This window comes from Lepisma saccharinum, chromosome 8 (assembly GCF_977018435.1).
Source record: "Lepisma saccharinum chromosome 8, izLepSacc3.1, whole genome shotgun sequence".
Taxonomy (NCBI): Eukaryota; Metazoa; Arthropoda; class Insecta; order Zygentoma; family Lepismatidae; genus Lepisma; species Lepisma saccharinum.
The window spans coordinates 51863535-51878824 of NC_139236.1; the positions used below are offsets into that span (position 1 = coordinate 51863535).

General features: G+C 37.5%; 1 protein-coding gene across 1 annotated transcript in view; it reads left to right on the plus strand.

Annotated features, from left to right (window-relative positions):
* The window catches only part of tej (tejas), a 125503-nt gene that overhangs the window by 54101 nt on the left and 56112 nt on the right, over positions 1-15290 (plus strand). The window contains exons 9-10 of the mRNA XM_083126642.1: positions 1872-2126; positions 5274-5420. Coding sequence (XP_082982768.1) covers positions 1872-2126; positions 5274-5420 — 402 coding nt within the window. The remainder of the gene's footprint in view (positions 1-1871; positions 2127-5273; positions 5421-15290) is intronic.

Genomic DNA, 15290 nt, shown 5'->3' on the forward strand with positions numbered 1-15290 from the left:
TGTATCTACATGTTCCCAGCCATATGGTCAAATTACAACTTGCCTTTTGCCTACATAAAGTGTTGTTTATGCTCAAATAGCCCAGATGCAATGTGTATTTGCCAGGAATTGAACCTGTTACTCCTTACAGGGCAACAGTGTTAGCCATTGACCTATCAAGGAGGCTCCGGACTGGACTAAAAGGACAGATAATTTATTTTATAGTGGGAATGCGACAAGTTAATCAACTCTATTGGTATTCACTGATAGAAGGGTGTACCAATTCATCAGTAAAATTGACATTAATTTTACTGATGTGATATAACTGACTAGCCTGTAATTTAGTCCAGAATTCTGCCATTTTGTTATTTTTGTGTGCATAAATGTTTTATTCAGATGATTTGGTTTTGTAAAGTAGGTGTCTAAATGTGCAGTTTCTTTCTCAAAGCAAAACCACTTGCATTAGATCCCGAAATATGCCAAGTTTTGTACCGATATCTTGATCTCTTATTTACAAGGGAGTATTGTAAAGTTTAAATTATCATCCGGACAACCATCACTCATGGACGATGTGGTAAGAGACGAGTAACCCTCCACATGGTTATGCATACAACTGGTCTTAGTTATAGCAGTGTGTGCAAAATTATTCACGACGAACTCTACATGTCTAATGTGCCAGCACTGTGGGTTCCATGGTCTGTCTCCTTACTGAGAATGCACCCGCTCACTTATCTCCACTGCTGCTGTAGATTCTCCTGATCTCGCCCCAAGTGATTTTTCTTGTTCCCCGAAATGAAAAATCCACTGCAGGGTCGACAATTCGACAACACAAATGATACTGGTTTTGATGCAATCTGAGGACTTCTACAATGACAGCCTGCAGAAGGTCAAGAAATGCTGGGAGAAATGTGTTCATCTGCACAGTGACTATGTAGAGAAGTCTTAAGGACCACAACTTGAAATAAAGTTTGTTTCATTTAGTTCATAGTTATAATTAAAACTTTACAATACCCCCTCATATGTGCCTCTACCCATTGCATATGGCAGTCTATATTGAACAGATTATAAAATTAATGAGTACGATTTTATCACACCCTTAAGTTTCCATTTCACCACTACATCATTGATTTTTGCACAACCGAAATTTCACGGATGGAATGCCCGACCCAAATTGGTGGGCATCAATAATCATAACCCATTCAGCCTCACTTAGGTCATGTCATCCACTCATTTTGACTGGTGGCAGCAGTATACACATCTACAATGCACCAATTGTCTTTCATGAGGCATTCTAGTGTCTTGGTAATAGAATGAGGAAAAGAACCAGAAGGGCAGATAGACAAAGTTATTTAAACCCCACACAGAAAAGAAAGGTTGATATTTCACACCTTAGCCACATGTTTGCTGTAGGAGACAAAATGGCATCAGTACTAAAGTGTAACTAGCCAGAAACAAGTAATAGGTAACAATCATTGATGAGGAAAGTGCTTTAGCCAATGTTTACTTCCATGTAGTGTTGTAAAAAAAGGGGGCTAGGTTGAGTCTTGGGGGGTAGATGTAGACTTAACTACAATCTGCATTAATTTTAACTTAGAAGAAAAGGGTAGTTCATTTTGAAACCAAACTAGCATGCCAATTCTGAAATTTAGTGTAAAAAAAGTGGTTTGGCCTGTTCTGAAACCTGCATCCTTGGTGTCCCATTGTGTGTCATTTGTGTACCCTAATTGTTATTATTATGTATTATTATTTCTGTTTGGTTACATGGCCTCTGTATATAATCATCTAAGTGCACCACTGACCAAGTGTGAAATTGGCAACACATGTCACAATTGTGTCCATAATGAAACCAAATTTTGTGTCATTTAATGTTAATTTTACTACTACTTTTGCAGATTCTGTACTATGATTTTGGTACTCCTTGTAAAGTTCGGAAAGAAGACCTAAGGTTTCTACACACAAAGTTCGTTGGATTGCCAGCCCAGGGTATATCTGCTTCATTGGGAGGAATCAGACCTGTAGGAGGCACTAAATGGTCTAGAAAGGCTATTATGAGATTCCAGGCATTAGTTTGGGGCAACACCAAAAAGTCTCACAATTTTGAGTGGGATAAATGCATCTTCGCAGAAATATTTCAAGTCAATAGGGGGGTAAGTTTTAAGTATTACAGTGTCAGTTTCTCTCTTTTCAACATGTACAACAGATTTGTTTTTCACTGTGTAAGATTCTACATACAAAGTTGATGGTATTCCACCCACCTTGTCAGTATACAAGTTATAAATATATGTAGGCTTAGTTTTGTATCTATTGTTTTGTGGTCATAAGTTTTTACAAGTGTAAAATAATGTTTCTTACGCATAAGAATTATTGATTTTTGCAATGCATGTTGCTTCATTTCGCGCTCTGTTCAAATTGTTTTTTTTTTTTTCTAAACTGGTACAATTGAAACCACCATGCACATGCATTGTCTGTAAGTAGCAGGCAATTTTCATGCATTATGGAAAGCAACTTAAGGAATGTCATAATTAGCTGGTGAATTTTTGCATATTTGCAGGGTTTTATCCTCCTTGGGGGAAAATTAATATGCTTTCAATTAGGGATGGGACCGATTAATCGGTACTCTATCGGTATCTGTCAATATAGGCATATCGGTGTATCGGTAAAATTACCGCTTATTTTACCGATTCGATATATCGATTATTATCTGATAATTTAGTGCAAAATTCTGCCATTTTGTTGTAATTTTTATGGATAATATCCATGCCCTACTTTCTAAAAAAGTAAATATCTAAATATGCAATTTATCTTGCACTGCAGTCACCTTGAAACACACATTTATTAAAGAGGTCATTGAACCTTTCAGATTCTTCAAGGGCCATTTCTAATTTTATATCGGATCGGTAGAATATCGGTTATTGGTATCGGTAAATTTTATATTGGTACTTTATCGGTATCGGTCAAAATTTCATATCGACCCATCTCTACTTTCAATAGATTCATTCATTTCATTTGATTGGGATCAAATTGGCAAAGTTTTATAGTGCATATAAATGCATATTTGAAGCATTAGTGCATATTTTTTTGCATTGATTTGAAGTAATTTAGTTCAAGCATTTATTTCAGTTTTTATGATCCTTTGTGTCAAAAGTAACCTATTTCACCCAATTCATATTTTGGATGCATGCGACTTACTATCATATATAAGCATAAAATCAAAATTTGTTATTTACTTACGTACACACTCACTGTACATAAGTAAATAACAAATTTTGATTTTATGCTTATATTTCACCCAAGTTCGATCAAGGACATCCAGTAACAAGAAATTGTTGCAAAGATAAAGAAAACCACCCTCCCACCAACCACAGGCATAAAAAAGAAATGAGTCAGTCATGTTTCAAGCTGCCTGTGACAGCATGGTGGCATTATTTGTTGATCAGCTCTTGATACATTTTCTTCGTAACTCTGTGCGAGTGCTTGCATCTGAAAGGGGGGGGGGGGGTGAATGGTGGTGCATTATGCCTTCTGATTGCAACTGTTCATCAACGGGGGGAGGGATGTTTAACTGGAAAAAACATACATCTGAAAGTCATATAACTGAAATATAATAGTATGCAGCCTTATGGGAATTTGCATGGACCACCAGAAAAGAATGTACTGTTGCAAAATGTATAATTGCAAATTCACTGTAGTATGTAGAAATAACTAAAATGTGTAAAATATTGGTCAAAACCCATTATATGCACAAATATGGAAAATAAAAATGAATTTTTCGAGTCTACGTGCCATGATGTGCAAAATATAACTGATTTCAGCTTCTTCAATATGTATTTACATATAAATACGTTTCCTGATCATAATGAACTCGTGATCTTCACAAGATAGCTTAAGGGACAGTCAGTTATAACTCTTAACACTTTAAACTCTTTTGATCTTCAGCACAAGGAATTTCAAGGTTCCAAGAAGAACAAATTCTTGTGAAATACAGTGTTTCAAAATGATTTGAACGATAAAATCACATTCCATGAGCAATAGAACATAATCACCAATTGAATATCGCATGAAATACATTCAAACACTTTCTTTAAAAAAAACTGTCCCAGTAGTTCTAAATTGTGTCGCCATGGCTGCCAGTGGTGAAGTGAAAGCATTTTTCAACATTAGGTCAGTCGTGAGTGTGCAACAGCAGTTTCGTACACGATTGCATAATTATCCACCAGCAAAGAACACATCGCATTAGCGCTGTGGTGCGTGTAGTTAGATTACCATTTTGACATGTACAGATTAACAAAGGGTGCTCACATTGACCATTTGTGAGTTAACTTCACAATAGCCATTGGCACTTAAAATTGGACAGTTACATTACGTATGTGTGAAATTGAATCATATTTTGACAATTTATGAATAAGATATAAGAAGTTGAAATCGTTCACATCATTTTGAAACATGGTATATAACCAGTGTACAGTTTCTAAAAGAATATGGATTTAAATTTAGCTGGCAATTGTGTGTGGGTGTGTATATCATGGAACCTCAGTTAAACAGGTTTCCGGGGCTTTACAGAAAATGTGAAATCTTGGAGATTTTATACTATTTTCACTTTATTCAGACCATGAAAGTTATATGTGTAATTATGTACTTTGTGGTTCTACTTCATGTACTTTTGTTCTACATATTATTTACAAACCATAGTTAGGGCAAGGAATTGGATGTGGTTAAAAAAACTTTTCAGCGAGAACCTGTTTTCTGTGGCTTTTTTTGGTTGGGCTCTTTTCAAGTTTTTCCCAAGTGTTTCAAATTGTTGAAAGTGCAATGAAACATCGATTTTACATTTTCCAAAGGACCAAGCTCAAAAAACTTAAAATGCAGGAAAATGTAAAATCCAGGGAAATTGTATAATATTTTGCTACATTGGATGTATAATGTAGGAAATTTAAAATTGGAGTTTCACTGTACATTAATTGGCAGTATTTTTCTTGTCCGTGTCTTTCATTTGTCTCTAGTGTAAAAAGACTCATTTCTAAATTTAAAAATCTGACATGGAATTCATATCTGCACAAGCAGTAGTTTTAAAAAAAGCCAGCTCTTTTTGTATGGAAATTTTTCTTTCTGAGTGTTACCTACATATTTCTGTGGGCTTGTTAAATATATCTACAGTAGTTTAGTATACTTTTGTAAATAGAATCTAAGATTTCGTGTTTCTTGAAAGTATTGACAAATATGTACTTTCATACTAACAAGTATGTAAACATATTTATTGCTTCATTTACAACTTAAACATTATTTGTTTGTTTCAGAACAATACAGTTTCTGTTGCTCTCGTAGACACAAACAGGGACAATGATATTCATATCAATGATGTTTTTGTGACAGAAAATCTAGCAGAATACGCACCAAGCTTTGGAACTGTATCAGGCAATTTAACTGAGTCTCCAGTTGAACAGGTATGGAAAATTAATTGTTGATTACACTGAGCTCAGTCTCCTTATCTATGAGAGTGTTAGTTGTATTTACTGTAACATGCCTGTAGTTGTAACATCTAAATGATACATACTAAAGCAACGTAAGAAAGTGTTATCAACTTCATAAGTGAATAAATTCATGAAAGGTAGCATAATTCAGCAGCCACAAAATAATAAAATTCCAAAGAATAGCTTTGTACTTATAAGCAGTACTTTGTAGGGTACTAATTACAAATACTGGTCATGTGTGTCCCTCACTCCATGTGCTGACCTCCATGGCAGAATGGTTAGCACAGCATGTTTTATTGCCAGAGGTCTCAGGTTCAAATCCAGGCATGGGTGTTTCTTGTGAGTGACCCTTCATCATATTATCACTCATCCTTTTCTTTTGTAATACCAAAAAGTAGCAGAAATGCAAAGAAAATAAACCCAGTCATTCAACCAACTCTCTGTCCATGTCAGCTATCTACCTCAGTAAGTTTGTGAGTGACCATTCATCAATTTTATCATGTCATCACTCATCCCCATCTTCGCAAATTAGCCAAAAAGTGGCACAAAAGGCAAAGTAAAATAAAGCAAATAAATCAATCAAGTACTTCAGTATATACTTAGCTGTAAAGACAACTAATTTATTTTAATAATTAGCTATTTTGCAATATTATATTAAGATGGTGAATAGCGTCTTGTGACACACTTTTACCAAGCGTGTTCGGGGATCGAACCTGGAGCCTTTTAGATGAAAGTAATTATTCTATTGGGGGTTAGCGGTAGCTCGTAAGCTCTCGCTTGGCTGCATCTTCTATCTGCGGAGGTACCTTAATAAACTTAACCTACACAATCTTTTATTTGAATGGCAACTCTCATATTTTCGGTTAAAATGACCTAAAGACTGCAAAGGCAAGGTTGGCTTGAGAGAAAAGCGTATTACCTGTCTCGTTCTCGAAGAGAAGACCAATGAGTTTCCAAGTTAAACTCTCACTCACTTGCTGACGTTAGCCTCTTATGTTGTCACTCAGCTTCGCTGTGTACCACTTCCAAACAAGTTTCTGAAAGTCTGAATCCAGCCTCAATCTCCTTCAAAATCCAACTCACTCTCCTCTCTCCAAAACTCAAAAACCCCGAATCACTCTCCTGTTCTCTTCCAAAACTCAAGCCCAACTCCCTTCCCTCTCCCGAGCCAGATCCAACTTGCCTCCCTCCTCATCAAAACTCCTCCCCTTTTTCTCTCTCATCAATTTTCCTTTGCAAATATTGGCGAATGCTTTTCGCTGAGCTGGTGCTGAAGTTAACACTTTCCTATACTTCCTGTCAGGCTGCCTAGCTACACGTAACTCGAAAATGAAAATGAGAGATACGTGACGGTATCCAGCTGGGCGAAAAAAATTCCTTTGAATTTTTTAAAACGTTTAGACAAGTGGCAGGTACAGTGCCGGTTATGCCAATGCAGTCCCTTAGAAGGTCTATTTATTTAGTGAAGAAAATTAAAAATACATTTCACATCAGTGAAAATAAACACTACAGACTAACCCTAAAACTAAAGGGAAGGAAAAAAAAAATGCAGTCAAAATTAGATTTGGTTGACGGGTGTCAAGTCGTAATCTAATTTGGACTATCGAAGATCAAGACAAAAGCTCTGTGGGAGCAAACGAAAATTAAGAGCCGAGATGGCAATCAAAAATGAGAAGTCCAATGCCATATTTCGTTCGTCTCTTGCATGAATGAAATGAACGCGTGCGTACTACAATATTGATGCTGAGCACGCATACATTGGCTTCCAAGAAATGTTTATCAACACGAGCTAAGCTGTAACGTCAGCTCGTGTCAGAGAACTAACTATGTTTGATACGTCAGACACACACACCACTGAACTCGGCCAAACCTCCCATGAGAGGAGTTGCTTATCACTTGTCTGCTGAACTGACGTCAGAATGGCCAAAGCCATAAGTTGTGGCTCCACCCACTAAGCATGTGGGGGGGGGGTTAACACCAAAACATTAGGAGTATGGGAGCAACAGCTCACGACACAATAAATTGCAAGGCAATTTGCACTAATATAAGAGGATCCTGGTGAATGTATATTGTATCGAAGCACACGCATGTTTCTCCGTCCATTGAATCTCTCTGAGAGAATAATATATGTATAGAAGATATAAGTACCATCTTCCAATAAAAATGAGAAAAAAAAGATTGTTGAAAATATATCATATTATAGTGAATAATGCTATACTGCATTACGTATTAAAATACCAAAATTGTCCAACACCGTCCATTAAATATGAGTAGATATTTGAATACACACGTGATAAATAAAGAAACCCAACTTAGGCCACTACAAATACATAATGAGTGGAATATTAAAATCAAATGTCCATTATATGTGTATATCTTGGTTAATAAAAAAAAATGAAAATCCTACAGTCCTTGCTGTATGGCGTAAAAGTTCCTATGTAAGGTCCGAAATGTTCTGAAGACACGCGAAAGCACTTGCGTGTAGGATCCACTGCATTCCTTGGAGCCCGTGCAAAAGTGTTTGCAACTGCGAAAACCGGAACGAGGGTGTCACAATTTACATCCCAATCATCACGTGAGAATATCGGTCCTTTTGTAGCTTAAGGAACGAGAAGTGTTCATGATTGTACCACTGGATGTAAAATTCTGTGTGAGGGACGTTTGATGAGGGGTGGGGTAAATCTTGAAGATCGGCGGGTGAACAGAAGGAAGAAACAGTTGGGTTAATTTGTGCTGCTAACTGTACTGTAGAATTCATCATCCAGGGGAGAATGCTGTTCACCGGACTAGGGAACCTAGTCTCGTAAAGTCTGCCTCGCTGTAGAAGTAACAGCTAAAGTAGGTGTGCTTGTCGGGTTGCATATGCCTGCACTCGAAGATGGTAACACACTTGTGGTGGGGACCGTACATGAAAGTAAAGCTGGTCTTGCTGCGTACGGGCGTCTGAATGATAACCAAATCGAAGGAGACTGAAGATGGGGTAAAATGTGTCATGTTTTCTTCTGGCCACTTGAAACTTGTAGGCTGGGACCCATGACGGGAAAAGTTTTCATCCACTGCATCACTTTGAGCTGGAATATAGTTCTGTCTGGAATTCCAGCGGAAATAAAGACAGTACTTCCGCTGAATCTTGAGGGCCGGAGCGTAGAAATGGGACAAAATTGTAGGTGTGCTCTGGTGGCTGGCACAAATCCCATCGGCCGACGGTCGCTGTGCAGTCCTGAGTTCGAGGAGGTAATGCGAAGTACTCGGCGGGTTTATGTATGCCGGGTGAAAACTGAAATTGTTGACTCCACGAACTGAGAGGCGATGGTAAATGGAGCTGCTCTCAGAAGGTCACCGGCGCGTAGAATTCCAATGTTGAAGGCGTCTCAGGTAATCTCTGCTATGCGATGTAGACGTCATGGAGATACGAGACATTATTAGGTGAGGATAGGAATGAGGTGGCCAATTAAAAAAGGAACAGGGAAAGGTTTCAAAATACATTCTTTAAAATCACAATAACCCAGAGTATGCCATTCAAATAAAGGTGCAAAATCACGAAAAATGGGGCCTAATGTCAAATAAAATATAATAACTAATAATAAAAGGCAATAAAGAATGTAAATCAATTTGAAATAACTGATATGCTAAAGATGTGAAGGTTCACGATGTGAGACATTATTTTACCATTACGGGAGTGTAAACGTGGTGAAAATATTGATCGAAGGCTAACAAAATTGCACTAATTGCCTCTAAATCTAAAGAGGTGATAATAAACAAAGTAAATGAGCGGAACCAAATTTTTGAATTTATCTTCAAATGTTAATTATGTAGGTGACGTAAAAGGAATTGAAGTGACGCAATAATGACGTAGTATCCCTTAGGTACTAGTTGAAGAGAAATTTGTAAACAAACTAAAAATGTAATTGAACATGCCTCATCTCAATTGTCGTGTCCATTGATTGACGAATATGAACAATCTCATCACCAAAAATAAATTGTCAAAGTACTTCTCATATCCATACTACATTATATATCTGAATGCTTTATTTAAATAACTACAACAGTTCACCATTATTAGTACTGAATTTTTGTCTTAGATGTATGAAGATTTCGAAGTGCCAACTTGGAATTGATGTTTCGACGTCGAACGCTGGATCCAGTTATTATCCGAAGTGCAAGAAAGTCATGACGTCAGAATAACTCTCGGGGGAAAATTCTGGGGTGGGGAAATTCTAAAAGCTAAGCATGCTGGAACATGGTTCGATCTTTCCCGGCTGCGAGAGCAATACAGTCGCCGCTAGGCAACAGATTATGCGAAGTCAGGAAAAGGTAACAAGAGATGTATTGTTCTGCTCATAGTCAGTTCCTTGGAAAAGGAGCGGAGTTAGCCATTGTGCATTGTCATATTGCAATCCTGTCATTGTATCAATTTTCACCTTCGGCCGGAACTGTCCAAGGTTACTGGGTGTATGGGAACGCTGAATCGCAGCCGTCAGAGTTTGCTGGAATTAACTAACTCCGGTAAAAGGGAATGGAGGAAATTAACTTGCAAGAAATTTGAGTCGCCGGGTGGGACGAAGCTTCACTGGAAATCTGGAGTGGAAAAGGAAAAGGGGGGGGGGGTAAATTCTTGATTTGCAGCTCGGATTCATCGCGGCAGGCTAGGAGCACGGGAAACGAGAACACAATAATCGTATTAAGAAAATATATGGCAAGGATCGCTATTATTAATATCTTATGCAAAGTACATACGAATACTGAAACGCTTCGAAAAATATTTCCGAAAATGATGACATCTGAACTGACGGGAAATTAAGATATAATATTATATTTACTAACAAACTATGCAAAGTGAAAAAGGTTGCAATCCTTTTTGGACCACTTAGTGCGCTGAATTCTCTTTAATTAGGAGTGCTATGAGCTCTATAGTGACATATTTAAAAGGATATCGTAGCTATGCGTTTCCTATTCTTTTATATTAATGCAAATTACAACTATTCTCTTTGGAACTAAATATATGTAGGGTGGGTGGGCAAAAAGGGGAAAAAAATATAATGCCTTAATTATGTGAATATAGTTCAGCCATTACTAGTTTTATAACACACGAAGGGTCAAGAAAATATTTTGTTCACGGGTCTCTATTAAAATATGCTTTGCATATTTATATATACGTAACATTTACTAAAGTCTTTATTCAGACTGGACATTTTCGCCATTCTGCCGATAGCAGAAGGTACTTTCACCAGTTATTTGGGATCCCTGGGCAACTGGAGAAAATGGTATTCACTGAGCGCATTTACATATTATTTCGTATTTTTCACCATTTCTTCATTATGTGGAGCTACTTGATAAATCTCACTGTATAAATGCGCATTGCATAAACTTCTAACGTCGCCCTGTGAACGTCACACTCTTCCGCCTAACTAGTGTGCATAATTGGCAAATAAATTGACTAAAGTACATCCATGTGTTTAATAACCAATAAATATTCACATATAAAATTAATACTTTTCGTAAAATCGCCCAAATAGCTGTTGCCTGTTATTCGTGTTCTTGTGATGGACAGAGATGATGTTACAAAACCTCTGTGACTGTTAAAACGCGTTCTCATGTGTTAGTGCTTGCTCAATTTCCTACGTATCCTCCGCTGGTTTAGGGTCTGACTGAATGTAAACACGATGAGGTCTTAAACCGGAAGGCGTACAAGATTCTGCTTTATTAATTCTAAATATAGGTACAAATTCGCAAAACTATAAAATTATTTAATGAAAATTGATAATGAATTTTATCTTAATTGAAACAATCTGTAACTTGCATCTGTTATTCAGTGAGTAAGTGATTAACGTCGTGATTAGGGAAGCACAAATCTGTTAATTAACGCTAAGGAACGTTGATATTGATGAATGCCGTAACTCGAAATATAAATATCGTAATTGCGCGTCAAGTTTGAACAATATATATAATATAAAGACACATGAAATTTAAGGTATTAAAATTTGTCATGAGCTATAAAATGAATGCGTAGGAGGAATATTCAACTGTCCATCAAAGCAATAGCTCAGAGAGGGTAAAAAATATAACATCAACAAAAAAAATCTCGCTAACATGTGAGAAACATCCGCGCCGTGCTCTCTTAATTGTGTCCAGTTAAATCATTATAAGTTGGCTTTGCCTAACTTTTGGGTGCTTGAAACAGAAATATATATATAATATGTGTACGTACTGTTTCATATCACTAAAGCCTATTCATTGGCTTAAAACATCTTACACTCTGCCATAGCAGACTGCTTTATTTATCTATATATGCGTTTTAATCACCATTATTCATTTCTCGGCCTATTTATGCATATCACTAAAGCACCTTTTATTTCTAAACCAGAATCCACTAATTAATCGAGCGGTTTATAGTCTGAACTAATGGTAGCGTCACTCTAACTACGTACGACCGGCGTACAGTAGCGGACATAATTGCTGCTTCATTGCCAGAAGTATAATAAGCGTTTCATTTCTTCACATGTCAACACATAGTTTGATAAAACAATTTAGTTCTTAATTAAGGTAACGTAAGGCAAAACGACTGACTCGTGAATTCCTCGACTATCTCCTGAAGCTAAGCATCCTTCTTTGAGGAGCTAGGAGCATTGTGTCATTACGAATATAAATGAGTCGACCGCAGGACCTTGTTCGTTCCCAAAACTACATTTATTTAAAATTAATATCCTCTTGGCAATAATCTGAATAGTTTATAGCTCATGCATTTTTGATCATCGACAAGTTACGGTCAGTTTTGAACGAAAATAAATTTTAACTTTAAAGAACTTGAATTAATAAACAACAAAAACAAATCGACTCAACATACTCGCCGCTGGACTCAGTGAATACATAGTACAAATTAGTCGGAGTCAAGACTAAGTTATTTTCCTCCTTAGCGATAATCTCACTATTCACTTTTAGTTAAGGATATAATTAATTAAAAGACATGAAAGGTAAAACTGAAACATGATCTGAGCAAAATTATCGGGAACATAAATGTAAAAAATTCGTTCACATAATTTCTGTAGCTTACTGCACTGTTATATCACTTATCACATAAATCACGTACAAAAGTCATGTAAAAAATTCAATCTAAAGTTTGCGTCAAAGGATCATCAAATTTGAATTTGCACTTTTCAAAAGTAGATTAAGTCCTGGAAATGATGAAAAGTTTCCAGATGGGAGATCTGTCATAGCCAGGGTACCGGGTTCGCGAGCGAACCACAGCGCTACCAGGAGCGAAGCGATAGGGAAACGTCCAAGGACGTCCCTGGGCCGGCCGCATTTTTGGCAAAATGGGCCTCCCTAAAGTCCGACAACACCTTCCGCGACGCGGGATGACGGACGCTCCCGATACAATAGTTCCAGCCCGACGCGGACAACCGCGACGAAGCTAGGGCGCAGGGCTGTACCCAGATCGCCCGCAGTTATGGAAGAAAACATTATATTTTCTTTTCCTCCGCATTGTATTACGCGTGATTGCGGCGGGTAATTAGCCTATCAGGGTGGGAAGTGACTCAAATTTCAACATCTTACATAATTAACATTCGTATCGTCGCTGCCAATTTCTTTTAAGAGTTTCACGTTCACCAATGTAAATTTAGATAGCTTCAATGCATGCAATTTGAAATAACATTAGTTGTAGTGGGTAGTGCACGATTACTCTAATTTGGAAGAAAGGGTGAATCTCCTGTTGTTAAAGGGGTTTTGTGTAAAAAGAAAAGCCAAATCGTTGGGTTAGGGAGGGGGTAAATGACGCTAATTTTCATCACATTTCGTATAGAAATTGATGAAATTCCGCACCTGCACCACGTCTTGAGACACTGGTGAACAAAAGGAAGGTACGGGGATCAAACCTGGAGCCTTTTAGATGAAAGTAATTATTCTATTGGGGGTTAGCGGTAGCTCGTAAGCTCTCGCTTGGCTGCATCTTCTATCTGCGGAGGTACCTTAATAAACTTAACCTACACAATCTTTTATTTGAATGGCAACTCTCATATTTTCGGTTAAAATGACCTAAAGACTGCAAAGGCAAGGTTGGCTTGAGAGAAAAGCGTATTACCTGTCTCGTTCTCGAAGAGAAGACCAATGAGTTTCCAAGTTAAACTCTCACTCACTTGCTGACGTTAGCCTCTTATGTTGTCACTCAGCTTCGCTGTGTACCACTTCCAAACAAGTTTCTGAAAGTCTGAATCCAGCCTCAATCTCCTTCAAAATCCAACTCACTCTCCTCTCTCCAAAACTCAAAAACCCCGAATCACTCTCCTGTTCTCTTCCAAAACTCAAGCCCAACTCCCTTCCCTCTCCCGAGCCAGATCCAACTTGCCTCCCTCCTCATCAAAACTCCTCCCCTTTTTCTCTCTCATCAATTTTCCTTTGCAAATATTGGCGAATGCTTTTCGCTGAGCTGGTGCTGAAGTTAACACTTTCCTATACTTCCTGTCAGGCTGCCTAGCTACACGTAACTCGAAAATGAAAATGAGAGATACGTGACGATAGGATACGCTTGACTTCAAACTGGGTGCTTTCTTGGGCTTAGTGACTCCAGAAACCTATCTTTTGACTTCAGTCTGAGTTTTTGTGACCAGTTGGATCAAAATATAAGTTACCACTGAACCAGGGGACCAAGATGAAAAAAAAACAACTTAAAATTTGCAAATGTGCATAATCCAGGAAATTTTATTCGTTTTTGGTGAAACCCAAAATGTAAAATACTGTATTTACTCATGTATGATGCTAACTTTTTTCCAAATTTTTTGCCCCCCAAAACTGGTGTGTATTCGTAATAATCCTCAAATATTGAAAATATATTAGATTAAAAACAGCTCCAAATCCCAGACACTGGTTATTATTTTCCAGACAGGAACTTAACAGTCAGGAATACAATGTCATTACCTAAGCTCTTCCTGGTCATCAGCGGCGTAAACATGTAAACAGGTGAAACCAGGACGAGGCCACAGGCAACTGACTGCATTTGCGTAGTAAAATCGATCATAATAAATATCTGGGAGGAGAGAGGTCATTAGTCAGTTTTAGAGCGAACATTGAGAGGGGCAGAACTACAATTGAACGAGAAAAGAACAAGTTGCAAGTCAAACTCTCGATGTACAGAACAGTTACGATCATAATTGCTCTCCACAGGATTTCCATCACAGGCAGAGACAGGTATACTTTTCCATTTACCATGTTGATCCAATCCTTGGGGTACAAAATTCAAGTGTTGTGTTTTGCCATTCATATGTGTGTAGTTATCACCTCTCGCACCTTACCATCAAGCTTACCATAAACAGCAACTATGCCATTAGTTGGGGACGAATGATGAACGAGCTACACTACCCAAGTTCGATCCCAAATACCGAAGGGTATGGTAGGTGGATGGAGCTGCAGTTCTTTTCATTTTTTTTTAGGAAATTAAAAGAGTCATTACTAGAGGCACATATTTTTGATAAATAAAAAAGCAAAATTTCTGTACAAAAACTGAGTCAATTTCGGGTTCAAAAGCTGTAAATAAAATATCGGTGTTATAGCGGTGAAAAATTGGATGAAAAGTGGTATATAAAAAGACATTTTGGTTTTAAAATTGTGAATACGAGAATCCTAAATTTGATTTAAAAACTACACTTATTCCACAGAATTAACATTTCACTTCTAATAGCACATTTATGTAGTTTTCAGAGTATTAAATTTATTTCTGTGTAAAGGAGTCCATTTTTGCTTCTCCAATATTAACAGCAGAATTAATCAATTTTCCAGGAATTGCATAACTCTCAGGATAATTCAGACCTAGAAGGTGTTGCGTCGGTGAATAAACCCTAAATTTCGTGT